Source organism: Sander lucioperca, chromosome 19 (genome assembly GCF_008315115.2).
Source record: "Sander lucioperca isolate FBNREF2018 chromosome 19, SLUC_FBN_1.2, whole genome shotgun sequence".
Lineage (NCBI taxonomy): Eukaryota > Metazoa > Chordata > Actinopteri > Perciformes > Percidae > Sander > Sander lucioperca.
This window is the reverse complement of record NC_050191.1, coordinates 13,915,169-13,930,168: the sequence shown is the minus strand read 5'-3', so window position 1 is coordinate 13,930,168 and position 15,000 is coordinate 13,915,169. Positions and strand designations below refer to the sequence as shown.

The 15,000-nt window shown below is 42.0% G+C and overlaps 1 protein-coding gene and 1 pseudogene across 1 annotated transcript in view; both read right to left on the bottom strand.

Moving 5' to 3' along the window:
* LOC116063107 (WD repeat-containing protein 88-like) overlaps window positions 1-2,500 on the bottom strand; it is an 83,129-nt gene extending 80,629 nt beyond the window's left edge. The window contains exons 1-2 of the mRNA XM_035995186.1: window positions 2,191-2,500; window positions 924-1,034 (exon numbers count right to left, since the gene is read on the bottom strand). Coding sequence (XP_035851079.1) covers window positions 924-1,034; window positions 2,191-2,310 — 231 coding nt within the window. The 5' untranslated portion in view covers window positions 2,311-2,500. The remainder of the gene's footprint in view (window positions 1-923; window positions 1,035-2,190) is intronic.
* A 944-nt stretch (window positions 2,501-3,444) lies between these two features.
* The window catches only part of LOC116063111, a 38,280-nt pseudogene continuing 26,724 nt past the window's right edge, over window positions 3,445-15,000 (bottom strand).

The following is a 15,000-nucleotide window of genomic DNA, read 5'->3' as shown; positions in this document are numbered from 1 at the left end:
AGAGCAGCGTCACCCGGATCGTTGCTCTGATTGGTTGAAGGACTATCCAATGGCGCCCAGAGGCATTTGAGCGGCGTCCGTTGGTGACGCCCCTTTGGAAATGAACTATCAATGAACCTTCCCCAGACCCCCCACTCTCAGTTACAGCTGAGAAGGGTCTGGGGTCAACCAGGCTAACACATAACAGCATGATATACAAAATACAAATATACAAATAAGACATAACATCAAGACAAGTACACATGGAGTGGGATGTAAAGTGCAAGAAGTGATAGTGCAAAGTAATGTGCAAGATGTATATTGGAATGATAAGTATGTAATGTGTAGAGAAGAGGGGAGGACCCCTAAGTTCAGATATATATATATATATATATATATATATATATATATATATATATATATATATATATATATATAGCTTTTTCTGAAGTTTTTGTAGCTTTTTACGGAGGATTTTTTTCATCAATTTTTTTGGCACTTTTTCCAAACTTTGCCTTTTGCTGATATTTGTCTTTTGACATTGAGCTTTAATTTCAACATTTTTTTCACATTGTTGTCGCTTTTTTCAACGTTTTCTTTTATCGTATTTTTTCTACAATTTTTCTGATGTAATATACAGTATATAATATACTGTATATTACCCAGAGGATGGAGGCAGTATATACTGGATATTATCCAGAGGATTACAGTATATACTGTATATTACCCAGAGGATTACAGTATATACTGGATATTACCCAGAGGATTACAGTATATACTGTATATTACCCAGAGTATTACAGTATATACTGTATATTACCCAGAGGATTACAGTATATACTGTATATTACCCAGAGGATTACAGTATATACTGGATATTACCCAGAGGATTACAGTATATACTGTATATTACCCAGAGGATTACAGTATATACTGTATATTACCCAGAGGATGGCGGTGCGGTCGGCGGAGCAGCTGAGGAGGCAGCGGTCGTTGAAGCAGAGTCGCGCGGCCGTCACGGCGTCACTGTGAGCCCGTAACACCTTCCCAGGAACCTGCGGACACGTGAACGCACCACAGCACCGTTACATCACAAACACGCTGAAAAACAAGTATCATCCGTTATATTATTGCATCACTACAAAGTAAAACTGTATAATGTTATGGTTGGCTGATGTGCAGCTGAATTAAATTTCATAATATAAATGTGGGGTAGTCATATCCAGATGTGGAAGAAGTACTCGGATATTTTACTTTAATATCTCAATAAGGCTGTATTGTACAGTATATAACTTAACCAGACTTCATTTAAATAATCAGTACTTTTATAATCGTAAAACACACAATTCATTCAAAGTGGACAGAAACTAAATAAAACTATCAAAAGCCGTCTTGGTTCATCTTTCCACTGTTCCAACAATCACCACTCTGGTTTGGTTGAAATAAACCCTTAATTCACCCATTTACATGTGGAGATATGCTGGCTCTATACACGCTAAAAGTGCTGATTATTTACATGGAGTCTGGTGGGTTTGGTGATGCTGGCTCTATACACGCTAAATGTACTGATTATTTAAACATGTTAAACTAAAAGGTGTCTGACAACATTATGGAAAGTATTCATAAGGAGGTCGACCTTTCTGTTAAAGAATAAGATCCTTATTTTAAAACATAAAAACATCCACGAAATTGCGTTCGCTAAACCCACCAGACTCCATGTAAATAATCAGTAATTTTAGCATCGTAAAATACACTTCATTCAAAGTCGACAGAAACGAAATAAAACTATGAAAAGACGTCGTGGTTCATCTTTCCACTGTTACAACCATCACAGCTCTAGTTTTGGTTGAAATAAACACATAGTTTACCGATTTACATGTCAAAATATGTTGGCTCTATACACGCTAAAAGTAGTGATTATTTACATGGAGTCTGGTGTAGTTTGGTGATGGTGATGTCGGGGCTGTTTCATGTTAAACTAAAAGGATCTTACTCTTTAACTAAAAGGTCTATCTCTGTAGGGATCCATCCCATAATGTTGTCAGACACTTAGAATAATAATCTCAGTCTGTCAGCAGCAACAACAGAACTTTTAGTGGACGCTAACAGACGTCAATAACCTAAAAACCTCCACTACGCATTGTCAGTTTACGAGCCGTTCCTAGCCAACGTTAGCTGCCGAGCTAACCGGTAAGTTACCGTAGTTTCTACCTGAGTCTCCCGGCTCCACCCTCCTGCTGCCGCTGTGTGCTCTTCCTCCGTCTCCTCCTCATCTTCAACAGCTCCTGAAGGCTCCTCAACTGATAAAGGGTCGATGTTTTTCGACGCCATAGTAGAAACTGTCAGTTAAAGTGATATTATGTTTGTGCGTTAGCCAGTCTCTCTCTCTCTGTCTCTCTGCGTCCGTTACTAACGTTACCATAGCAACAACTCGACATGGTGGCTTCAGGAGCTGTGGAAGTAAGATGAAAAAAATGCCACAAAAACGCCGAAAAGAGTCAGAAAAACTTCGCCAAAAGTGACATAAACGTCGAAAAAAAAGTATCTACCTCCTCTATTCCTTAACTGCTTAATTTTACATTTCTTATTTCCCCATTTCTCAGGGGCGGGGCTAGACTCTCAGTCCAGTGGGGGCGGAGCTAGACTCTCAGTCCAGTGGGGGCGGAGCTAGACTCTCAGTCCAGTGGGGGCGGGGCTTCATCATGGGCCCCTCTGCTACCAAGTCATTTTAAAATTAAAACCGTTAAATAAAAAACGCTAAAATATCTGATGAATGAATGTTATAATGTGTCAGGTGTTGAGCCCAGTTAGCCTCTATGTCAAATAAATCACAAAGAAAAGACAGTTAGTATTGATGAACAAAGAAACAATGTTTCAGCACCACGGACAGAGACAGCTGATGGACAGAGACAGCTGATGGACAGAGACAGCTGACGGACAGAGACAGCTGATGGACAGTGATGGTGCTGAACAGCTGTCGCTGTCCGTGGTGCTGAACAGGCCAAGAGCTCTCAGTCAGAGCCAGACTATATAACTGACATGAGACTATTATACTATATTGAACACGTTTGTCTACAACTCCATAGGGAGGCTACAGGTGCTACATGAAAACTTATTTATAACATTCTGAGTGACTTATTCATAACTAAAATATAAATTCTTAAAGACGATTCTTTTTCTTACCATTTTGTTGTCTGCTTAACGATCCTCCAGAACAGATACAGCTAACAAAACTATATACATATCATGGTCCCTTATTAAATCTTCATCCTCCTCTCCTTCATGGTGGCTTTGTCCTTGTTGATACGTCTGTCCTTCGCAAACTTCGCCAAAAGTGACATAAACGTCGAAAAAAAAGTATCTACCTCCTCTATTCCTTAACTGCTTAATTTTGCATTTCTTCTTTCCCCTTTTCTACATTTTCCCAAATTCAGTGAATGGGTAAAATAACAACAAACACACATCCACATTAAATGATAAACACGTTTATTATTTCAAATGAGAACAACATGGTATCTGCTAACGGTCGTCCTCACAGAGGACACGGCTCACTGTCTTCACCAGGACTCAAGAGACCGGACATTTTTCAGTCTGGAAGGAGAGAGAGAGAGGGGGAGAGAGAGGAGGAGAGGGAGGGGGAGAGAGAGAGAGAGAGGAGGAGAGGGAGGGGGAGAGAGAGAGAGAGAGAGAGAGAGAGAGAGAGAGAGAGAGAGAGAGAGAGGGGGAGAGGGGGGGGGAGAGAGAGACTTCATTACCATGGATTATATTTGACAGCTTCTTCTTAACGAGCACTATTTTCATCTTAGATTCAGATTTAGCTTTTACGGTACTTGTGTGTTTTCTGTCTTTGTTCCGTTATTTTAGGAGCATGGTTGGAGAGGCCTAAGGCCTCCTACACACGGGCTGCGTGGCGTGATCGTGGCGTGGCGGCTGCCGACAGCTGACACGCTCACGCCACGCAGCCGACAAGCTAACGCCCAACCCACACCTTTTGAGCAGCTCCTGAGTCGACACCTGTGCAGCGTCCTCGCCGCTGTCCTCGCCGCTGTCCTCGCCGCTGTCCTCGCCGCTGCTGTCTGTCTCCTTCTTACTCTTCTTCTGCTGCTGCTTTCCTTTGTTCTTGTGCTTCTTCTTCTTCTTCTTCTGGAGGGAAAAGGAGTATGAAGTTAAAACCAGAAGAATCAAACGAATGAGGAGACATTTCACTGCCTGTTTCTACCTTCTTGTCTGCCTGTTTCTACCTTCTAGTCTGTCTGTTTCTACCTTCTAGTCTGTCTGTTTCTACCTTCTTGTCTGCCTGTTTCTACCTTCTAGTCTGTCTGTTTCTACCTTCTTGTCTGCCTGTTTCTACCTTCTTGTCTGCCTGGTTCTACCTTCTAGTCTGCCTGTTTCTACCTTCTAGTCTGTCTGTTTCTACCTTCTAGTCTGCCTGTTTCTACCTTCTAGTCTGTCTGTTTCTACCTTCTAGTCTGCCTGTTTCTACCTTCTAGTCTGCCTGTTTCTACCTTCTAGTCTGCCTGGTTCTACCTTCTAGTCTGCCTGTTTCTACCTTCTAGTCTGCCTGTTTCTACCTTCTAGTCTGCCTGTTTCTACCTTCTAGTCTGCCTGCCTTCTAGTCTGTCTGTTTCTACCTTCTAGTCTGCCTGTTTCTACCTTCTTGTCCTTCTTGTGTTTGTGCTGCTTCTTGTTCTTGTGTTTCCTCTCTCGGCTCCTCTTGTTGGGTTTCTCCTCGTCTCGCGGCGAGCAGACGGAGACGGCGCCTCCTCTGTCTGAACGGGGAACAACAGCCAGTTTAATGCATCCGGCTCTCTACGCTCTCAAAAACACGTCTCCACCCGCGGGTTTTTACACCGTGAACACAGACAAGCTTCAGCTCCACGTTTAAACTAAAACACATTCAAAATAAAAACTAACACGTCACTGTTAAGGCTCTGACACACCGAGCTGATAACAGGCCGTCTGACCGTCTGGCGAGGTCGGTGACTCGAGTCTGTTCGGTGTGTTCGTGCCGTCGTCCGTCGGAGGAGCCGTCAGCCTTCATTATGGCCGACCTGACTTGCTGGGTGGGCACTCGGACTCAATGACCCATCTGATCGGTGGAGAGCTAACCAGGAAACGGGGAGCGGGATGAGCGTGACTAGAGCCTCTAAACATCTGATGAAGATCTTCTAAACTGACCTTTGTTGATCTGAAATGAAGACAGATTCAGCAACTACACGGCCTATTTCTCTCTTCAAATGTTTTCAGAAACACGTTTCGGTGAACTATTTTAGTCCAATATGAGATCATATTCTGAACGAGTCGCCATGACAGTCTGGCTGTGAAATCCAGGAGAAGCCAGACCCATGTGACGTCCAATCAGCTGCCGGTTTTCATTTTTGGGCAACAATACAGATTAGCACCGCTTGCTGCTATGGAGACGTATTACGTCTCACGCACATGCAGAGCGCACGCTCAAGTTGGCGTCTCTTCAGTGAGTTCTGAGGAACTTCTTGGACCTGGTGGAGCCTGATCAGTCCGACTGGCTCAGACCTGCTAACCTTGGGCATGTCAAACGCTAAACTCAGATGTTCAGAATACGACGGTGAATTCAGATGTTCAGAATAGCCTACGAAATCGTGAATTATTTTCTAAATTAAGTTTAGTTTGTAAGTTTATTTGATTAGGACAATGCACATTAATCAACATTTCTGTAAATGCGCCAGTGTTAGCCAGTCGGCTAATTTTCAACTGTAGTCCTAATTACCCAGCATGCATGTCTTTATGGTGGGAAGAAACCGGAGCACCCGGAGGAAACCCACGCAAACACGGGGAGAACATGCAAACTCCACACAGAAAGGCCCGGAACGACCTGGATCTGAACCCAGAACCTTCTTGCTGTGAGGCAGAAGTGCTAACCACTGAGCCACCGTGCTGCCTGTCACGGTTAGGTTAGCGGGCATGGAGGCATGAGACGGGAGGCGTGAGACGGGAGGCGTGAGACGGGAGGCGTGAGACGGGAGGTCTCCAGGCTGCAGCCATCCCCGACTCAGTATTTCTGTGTTCGTGTTTCTGTCGTCCCTTCGTGACTGATTTCGATGTCTGTCTTGCACACGGTGCAGAACGCGTGATGAGGTAGCCTGGACACGTGGAGGCAAGGCCGTCTCTCCCGATAGCTGTCAAGTTTCCGTAGTTGTTTTTTTTTGAGGCGGTCCAGCCATGGCGTACAAGCCTACAGTTATGCGGCCAGCCTAGCTCGCTTGAGGCACTGAATTGAATTAAACGTGCGAAGCGTTTGGCTAGGAGGGGCAGGTGGGCGGAGGGTTAAAATGCAGCGCTCTGATTGGCTGAAAGCTTTTCACTCCACTTACACGTTGTGGCTCAGCGGCAGAATCACGTCATAGATATAGATCGCATAGAAACTGAAACCGGCGAAATGAAAGATGCAACAGAATGCGTACCTAGAGAGCAGCGAATCATACAAGCGTACTTAAGGTCAAAATGCGTGCCGAGTATGAAGATGCGCACACTTGGCAGGTCTGCTGGCTTTTGGGCCGTCTGGTTGGTGTCAGGGGCTTAAGAGTGAAAGAGCATCAGCTGAGTGAGTGTTTTTGGTTTGGACTCACTGAGAGCAGCTGATGGAGGCGGCAGCTTGGGACCAAACTCCTCCTCTTGGTTTTCTTTCGCTTCTTGTGTGAAGTTCTGAGGCAAAACTACAGCTTTTAAAGAAACACACAGAGACAAACACCAGCGTTAGAATATACACTGCTCAGCTTTCCATTTAGACCAGGGGGGTCAAACTCAGTTTCCCAGAAGGCCACAGTGGAAAATGAGAATCCCATCAAGGGCCAGACACGTAGAGTTTATTGCCATGCTTTTATTTAAGAGGAAAAAGTCAAATATTTTGACTGTATTATTGCATGTCTCATGTACTGTAGTCTTCTCACTTACATAAAGCCCCAAAAAGTTCCTCATCCAGCGACAAATACGTTGAGAAAAGCGCCAAAAAAGTTGAAAAAGGCCGAAAAAAAGCGTCAAAATTTGTCTGAAAAAGTGACAAAACCATCAGAAAGTGACAAAAACATCGTAAAAAACGCCCAAAACTTACGAAAAAGTGGCAAAACATTGAGTAAAGTGTCAAAACATTAAAACAAAATGCCTAAAGCATTGAAAAAAAAAAACACATAAACCGTCGGAAAAGGCGTCAAAAATGCCAAAACTTTGGAAAAAGTGACAAAAAGTAGGTGGGCCTAAATTGAAATGTGGGCCGGATCAAAACCTGCGAGGGGCCGGATCTGGCCCTCAGGCCTCGAGCTTGACACACGTGATTTAGGTGGTTGTTTCCATGATCCTGTTGAAATCAATCTAAAATAAAAAGCAGAACAGCTAGTGTTAATTCTTTCTGCAGCAGAAAGCTCTTTACGGTCGCCGTTCCCGACCTGTCGTGCAACAAAGTGATGTCAAAATGACGTAGATCTCGCCGGCGCGCCAGGATTTAGAGCGACTATTCTGTCCTAGCAGTTGTGTCCTAACAATGCTTCGGCAGATAGCGAACCAGGCAGTGACTGAAGCTGTCTGATGTCTTCTTAAGGCGGAGATTTATTGAAGACTTCGCTCCAAGCATTGTTGTCTTTTTGTAAAACTAAGGAATACAAAGAAAGATATAATTACTAAACAGCCAAATATTCCTTTCACATTTTCATACATGTGGTGTCTTTGATGCTGTGATGCTGTATGAAGAGGAATCCGCTGACACTGATCTGAATATAAAAAGGGTTATTACAATCAAAGATTCAGCATCAATTTACTAACTCCTGCAGAGAGCTTGGAGACGACCGAACCAGTTCTTCCAATATATATATATATGCATTTAAGTAACCTAAAGTGGGAGGGTGTATGTGTGAGTTGAGATGAAGGTTAACCACGAGTGTCCTACACATAGACCAGGGGGAACAGTGTCGCCTCTGTTCCTGGGGCCCCTCTGCTAATGTAATCAACCTTACAGCATAATCTTATAATAATGCATGTTCCCATACGCTGTTAAATATAGGTTTCCTGTAGGCCTCTCCAAGGTTGTTAGTTAACTGTGCCTAAACTTGTTATTTAGCTGTAGAATGACAGAATACATATTTACCAGGACATATATTTATCAGGGCCCCAACTCTCTCACCATGACAATGGTGACATGTCAATACCACATTATGTATGGAATACATTTGAATTGAATATATGCAGGCGTAATTAAACTTAAGTCAAAGTTGTAAATCGTTAGACACTACATGCACACACATATTAGCCTGAGCATATACACACGCAGCTAGTGCTAGCATAACTTACACGAGGAAAAAGAATGAGCTACGCTAACATGAAATTACATCTTAATAACTATTATATTATTGCAAACATATTCACATTAGTGTTAATTATGATATCTGCGTACAACACTTACGGACGTATTGCTCCATGATCCGACATGTGTAGAACAGCCGTACAGCAGTATTTCACCATTTCAACGTGTGGGAACTAAACTCATCCACTAGTTAACAACAATAACGTCACAAAATGCTCTACCCATTTCCACCACTAGGCGACGCACTCGCACCAACAATGATGCACAGCAGACTAGCAAAGCAGACTCAGAACAATTAAATTCACATTTACATTTCTCGACCAGAACAGCGACCAGAGGTCGTGCACCACTGTATTTTTTTTTTTTCCAGCGCTGCATGACAAAGTGGAAACAGGAAGCGTGGACAAGTTCGAGGGCGAGCTTTCCGAGCAAGTGCACAAACAGCAACTGCATTCTGACTAGGGTTGGGTACCGAAACGCGGTGCCAATAGGGCACCGGTTCCGACGTAAACGGTAGTAACGAGACCGGATAAGAACGGAAATTTGGGTGCCTGACTTTCCACTCCACTCAACAGCAGGTAACGTTAGCCTAGCTTTAGCTAGCAGCTGGATTAAACAGGTTAAATGCTGACAGCTAACGTTAAACAGTGTAAAGTCTGACTGTATTTCAACAGTCTGCTCTGCAGCAGCAGATGCCGACGTCGGAGAAACACAGACGGTGCGTTCACTGAAACTGGTAACCTACAGCCTCGCGGTGCATTCAAAGTTATTGTAAAATACCCTTTTCCCATCTGGTGGTTGTTTTTGTCATTCAACAGCAATTTACTGGTGAAATAAGTGATTGTTTATTATAAGTTATAGTTATTACATTACTATTAAATCATTTAATTTTGACCATATGGTCGTAGTAATAAACAAGTTGTTCTTAAATGTTGTTTAGTACCCTTCTTTTTCTTTAACTTTCTTAAAAAGTAGCGGTTCAGGCACCGTTTAGGCACCGGCACCGTTTTAAAAGTACCGCTTTAACACCGGTATCGGGAAAAACCAAACCATACCCAACCCTAATTCTGGCTGGTACCGGACGCCAGGACTCTCTGCAGGTCTCTCTGGTAAACTTACCGGGTTAAGATGAGCTCTTCTCCTTCTAGTCCGTAGAAATAGCAAAGTCTGTCGCGACCACCACGCACGAGTATAAATAGTTACGGCGCTCATACTTCATACTGTCGAGAGTGGCGAGTATAATGAACGTTTAAGGCTTCGGTCTTTCCTGCCATCATGTTGTACGGGCGGGGGGATGTTAATTAGATGGCACCAACATTTGGCCTAATCATAACTGGCCTGGCAAATTTTTAGCGTTTTTAACGCTAACATTTCTTTTTGCATTACAAACTCAATTTCCTGCATTCAGGTGAATTTAATGCACCTATTTCTACCTTTTTCTGAATCAATTTATGCTGGAAATATCTTTATGTCAAGGGAAACATAGGGGACAATTCAAAATATAAAAACATAATGGAATATATTGCAGTAATGTGTATCGACTTTTCTAATTATATCTGAGTCACCACACATGTAGCCTAGCATCATTTACTCCTCGCTCTCAAAATATCGCGTCTTTCTTGTGGTCCAAGTCCTTCCCTATATGCCTTTGCATCTTGGACGCGTTTTGATGAGCTTTTCTGTTGTTTAGACATAAAGTATTAAAGTATCCAAAGTAGGGATGTCCCGATCAGGTTTTTTTGCCCTCGAGTCCGAGTCCGAGTCATTTGATTTTGAGTATCTACCGATACCGAGTCCGATACTTCTATAATAATTCACCTTTATAATACCTCCAGACCGCAGACACACTCACGCTTTCCTCTTCAAGCTGCTTCCGTGTTCTACTTTGCCGGCATTTAACCAATAGCGTCTCTGCAACAAAGTGATGTCATGCCGCACGCGTTGCTGTTTCTGTGTGGAGTCAAAGGGTCTAACTCTGGGCCACCGCATAACTATAGATGTGTTAAAATAATGAGAATATATATACACATATATATTCCAGTCCTGATCGGGAGGTAACGTCCGATTCCGATCGAGTCTGAAACCACGTGATCGGGCCCGATTTCCGATCACGTGATCGGATCTGGACGTCCCTACTTCAAAGTGCACATACTCCATTACTCCATTCAGTTGTTTACACCGAGTGCCTCCAATATGGCCGCGCATCCAGGCTACCGCCCAGAACGTGACGTCGGTGAAAACCCTCTATTGTGTCTCAAGTACCAGTATTTGTGTGTAAACAATTGAGAAAAACTGTAATAGCCGTGTATGTTCATTTTAGCTTCCAGTTTGTAGATGTCAGATAGATGGCACCAACATTTGGCCCAATCATAACTGGTCTGGCAACCCAAAGGCGGTGACTAATGATGGGGGGAGTCTGGGGGTCCATTCAGGTGAATTTTAATGCACCTATTTCTACCTTTTTCTGAATCAATTTATGCTGGAAATATGTAAAGGGAAACATAGGGGACCATTCAAAATATAGAAACATAATGGGGTATATTGCAGTAATGCTCTCAGGCTTTCTGTATTTCTTTCATCTATTTATTCTCCTGTAGATCAACTTTTCTAATTATATCTGAGTCAGCACACATGTAGCCTAGCATCATTTACTCCTCCCTCCTCTTTTGTGTATTTTGTTGGGGAAGTAACCTCCTTAAATGTTCACATGACAATTATTCACCTCAATGATACATGAATTCATTTTAATGAATTAATAAAACATGTGTTTGAGCAAGATTTCTGCTCATGTTCAGAACTTTGTGCACATTCAAAATATATCTCATCTTTGCTCTCTGAGATTTGGAGTTGTGATATTTTGAGAAAAATAAACAATCAACATCAGAAAATACGGTAAATCTTAAAAGTGGCGATTCCGGCCTAAATATGCGTTTAAACGAAAGTTTGACTCAGGTACATTCACAAAAAGACCCTAGGTTACATTTTGGCGAGAGTTACGCTTTAATGGACATAATGCACATTAGGGCTGCAACTAACGATTATTTTAATAATCGATTAATCTGTCGATTATTTTTTCGATTAATCGATGAATCGGATAAAAAACAAAAAACAAAAAACATTTAATTTACATCAACTCAATACATACTTACATACATGTTGTTTTAGTTAATAGTTGTGTAAAGGTAAGTAACCCAAAAAGCAGATACAGACACACACACACACACACACACACACACACACACACACACACACGTTCCCTTGAAGCTTATTCATTAAATTATTACCATCATTGTAGTAAGTGTGAGTTAAGTTCATTTGTTCACCACATTTAAACACAGCTTAAGATGACCAAGTGCTATAAAAGAACTTTAAAATGAAATTAAAAAGTACAACACACACAAATATATTTGTCAACAATAACTGATATGGGACAAAGCTCAGAATATATACATGACAATAGATTGAAAAATTAATGGGCCAAAAAAGGCGAGTGAATAAAAACGTGTCTTTAGTCCTGCTTTACTTCTGTTATTAACGAGCTAACGCTAGCTTTACTCCTGTTATTAACGAGCTAACGCTAGCTTTACTTCTGTTATTAACGAGCTAACGCTAGCTTTACTTCTGTTATTAACGAGCTAACGCTAGCTTTACTTCTGTTATTAACGAGCTAACGCTTGCTTTACTTCTGTTATTAACGAGCTAACGCTAGCTTTACTTCTGTTATTAACGAGCTAACGCTAGCTTTACTACTGTTATTAACGAGCTAACGCTAGCTTTACTCCTGTTATTAACGAGCTAACGCTAGCTTTACTCCTGTTATTAACGAGCTAACGCTAGCTTTACTACTGTTATTAACGAGCTAACGCTAGCTTTACTCCTGTTATTAACGAGCTAACGCTAGCTTTACTCCTGTATTAACGAGCTAACGCTAGCTTTACTACTGTTATTAACGAGCTAACGCTAGCTTTACTACTGTTATTAACGAGCTAACGCTAGCTTTACTCCTGTTATTAACGAGCTAACGCTAGCTTTACTCCTGTTATTAACGAGCTAACGCTAGCTTTACTCCTGTTATTAACGAGCTAACGCTAGCTTTACTCCTGTTATTAACGAGCTAACGCTAGCTTTACTCCTGTTATTAACGAGCTAACGCTAGCTTTACTCCTGTTATTAACGAGCTAACGCTAGCTTTACTCCTGTTATTAACGAGCTAACGCTAGCTTTACTCCTGTTATTAACGAGCTAACGCTAGCTTTACTCCTGTTATTAACGAGCTAACGCTAGCTTTACTCCTGTTATTAACGAGCTAACGCTAGCTTTACTCCTGTTATTAACGAGCTAACGCTAGCTTTACTACTGTTATTAACGAGCTAACGCTAGCTTTACTCCTGTTATTAACGAGCTAACGCTAGCTTTACTACTGTTATTAACGAGCTAACGCTAGCTTTACTTCTGTTATTAACGAGCTAACGCTAGCTTTACTACTGTTATTAACGAGCTAACGCTAGCTTACTCCTGTTATTAACGAGCTAACGCTAGCTTTACTACTGTTATTAACGAGCTAACGCTAGCTTTACTCCTGTTATTAACGAGCTAACGCTAGCTTTACTACTGTTATTAACGAGCTAACGCTAGCTTTACTCCTGTTATTAACGAGCTAACGCTAGCTTTACTCCTGTTATTAACGAGCTAACGCTAGCTTTACTACTGTTATTAACGAGCTAACGCTAGCTTTACTCCTGTTATTAACGAGCTAACGCTAGCTTTACTCCTGTTATTAACGAGCTAACGCTAGCTTTACTCCTGTTATTAACGAGCTAACGCTAGCTTTACTACTGTTATTAACGAGCTAACGCTAGCTTTACTCCTGTTATTAACGAGCTAACGCTAGCTTTACTCCTGTTATTAACGAGCTAACGCTAGCTTTACTACTGTTATTAACGAGCTAACGCTAGCTTTACTCCTGTTATTAACGAGCTAACGCTAGCTTTACTACTGTTATTAACGAGCTAACGCTAGCTTTACTCCTGTTATTAACGAGCTAACGCTAGCTTTACTACTGTTATTAACGAGCTAACGCTAGCTTTACTCCTGTTATTAACGAGCTAACGCTAGCTTTACTACTGTTAACGAGCTAACGCTAGCTTTACTACTGTTATTAACGAGCTAACGCTAGCTTTACTCCTGTTATTAACGAGCTAACGCTAGCTTTACTACTGTTATTAACGAGCTAACGCTAGCTTTACTTCTGTTATTAACGAGCTAACGCTAGCTTTACTACTGTTATTAACGAGCTAACGCTAGCTTTACTCCTGTTATTAACGAGCTAACGCTAGCTTTACTCCTGTTATTAACGAGCTAACGCTAGCTTTACTCCTGTTATTAACGAGCTAACGCTAGCTTTACTCCTGTTATTAACGAGCTAACGCTAGCTTTACTCCTGTTATTAACGAGCTAACGCTAGCTTTACTCCTGTTATTAACGAGCTAACGCTAGCTTGTCATGCTAGTCAGCTGGATAAGGAGTAAACACCAGCACCAGAAGAGGACGTTACGTTCCTCACTTCAAAACGGAACAGAAGTAGGATTGTGTAGTGACTTTACCCTGCTGTTGAACTCCCTTCCTCCTCATCAAGGACTCCAACATGTTTACGTTTTAGGTGCTGAATCATCACCGTGGTGACCGTGCCACACCATGTCGCTTTTGCTTATCTTGCAATTAACACGTCTTTGATTTATTTAGTGTGAAATGTTCCCACACGTTGGATGACTTAGGTCATACTGATTTCTCTGCCTCCGCCATGTGTTTCAGAACAACGTTACGGGTCTCTCCGGTCTCTCTCCGTATTTCCTCTACCCCCGCTCTGCTCTTTTTTTTTTTCTTTCGCTCCGCGCCGCTCCGCACGGCACTCAACTCAATTGCTTTCATCTCCGCGACTGAGTGGTGTGTCGCGCGACACAACGAATCGATAATGAAATTCGTTGCCAACTTTTTAAATAATCGAATTTTATCGATTTTATCGATTCGTTGTTGCAGCCCTAATGCACCTAAATAGATATTTGAATATTTATTCTAACCTGTGTGTTTAGAAGGAATATTCATTTTTGGTCAGTTTTGGCGGCTCTTTCTAGCAGATACCGTGCGTTTGTTTGTTCCAAGTTGGTAAGCCTCTCTACAGAACACGTAGCTCCTATGGCGCCATTTTGATGCTACCAAGCCATCACCTCCCGTTAGCATCCCATTGACTGCCATTCATTCTGACGTCACTTTGACAGAGAATAACTTTACATCTGAAGAGTTTAAAGACTCTATTTGTCCGTTGTTTATTTCTAAAGAAACACGACAATGTATAAAAGGCTCCATTACCTTGTAGCTCACGTTATGGCTCCGTAGCAGACGTTTTTATAAAAATAGGCTAACGATTGGGTCATAACCACGAGACTTACTGTCTCATAGTAGAGGAATTACCGTATAGTACAGGAGAAGCTCTCAGGCAGTTTGGACTTCCATTAGCTGTTTAAGTTTAATTACTAATGTTAACTATCATTTTAGTGATCAATAATTAGCCTGTGTCTATGTTATCTCCTTACATATACCTACGCTCTCCGTCTCTGCTAGATTGGGAATGATTGAGATTTCTCTTGGCACAGCTACCAGAAGACTTCCAACTTTCAGACAGGTTGCTCACGTCA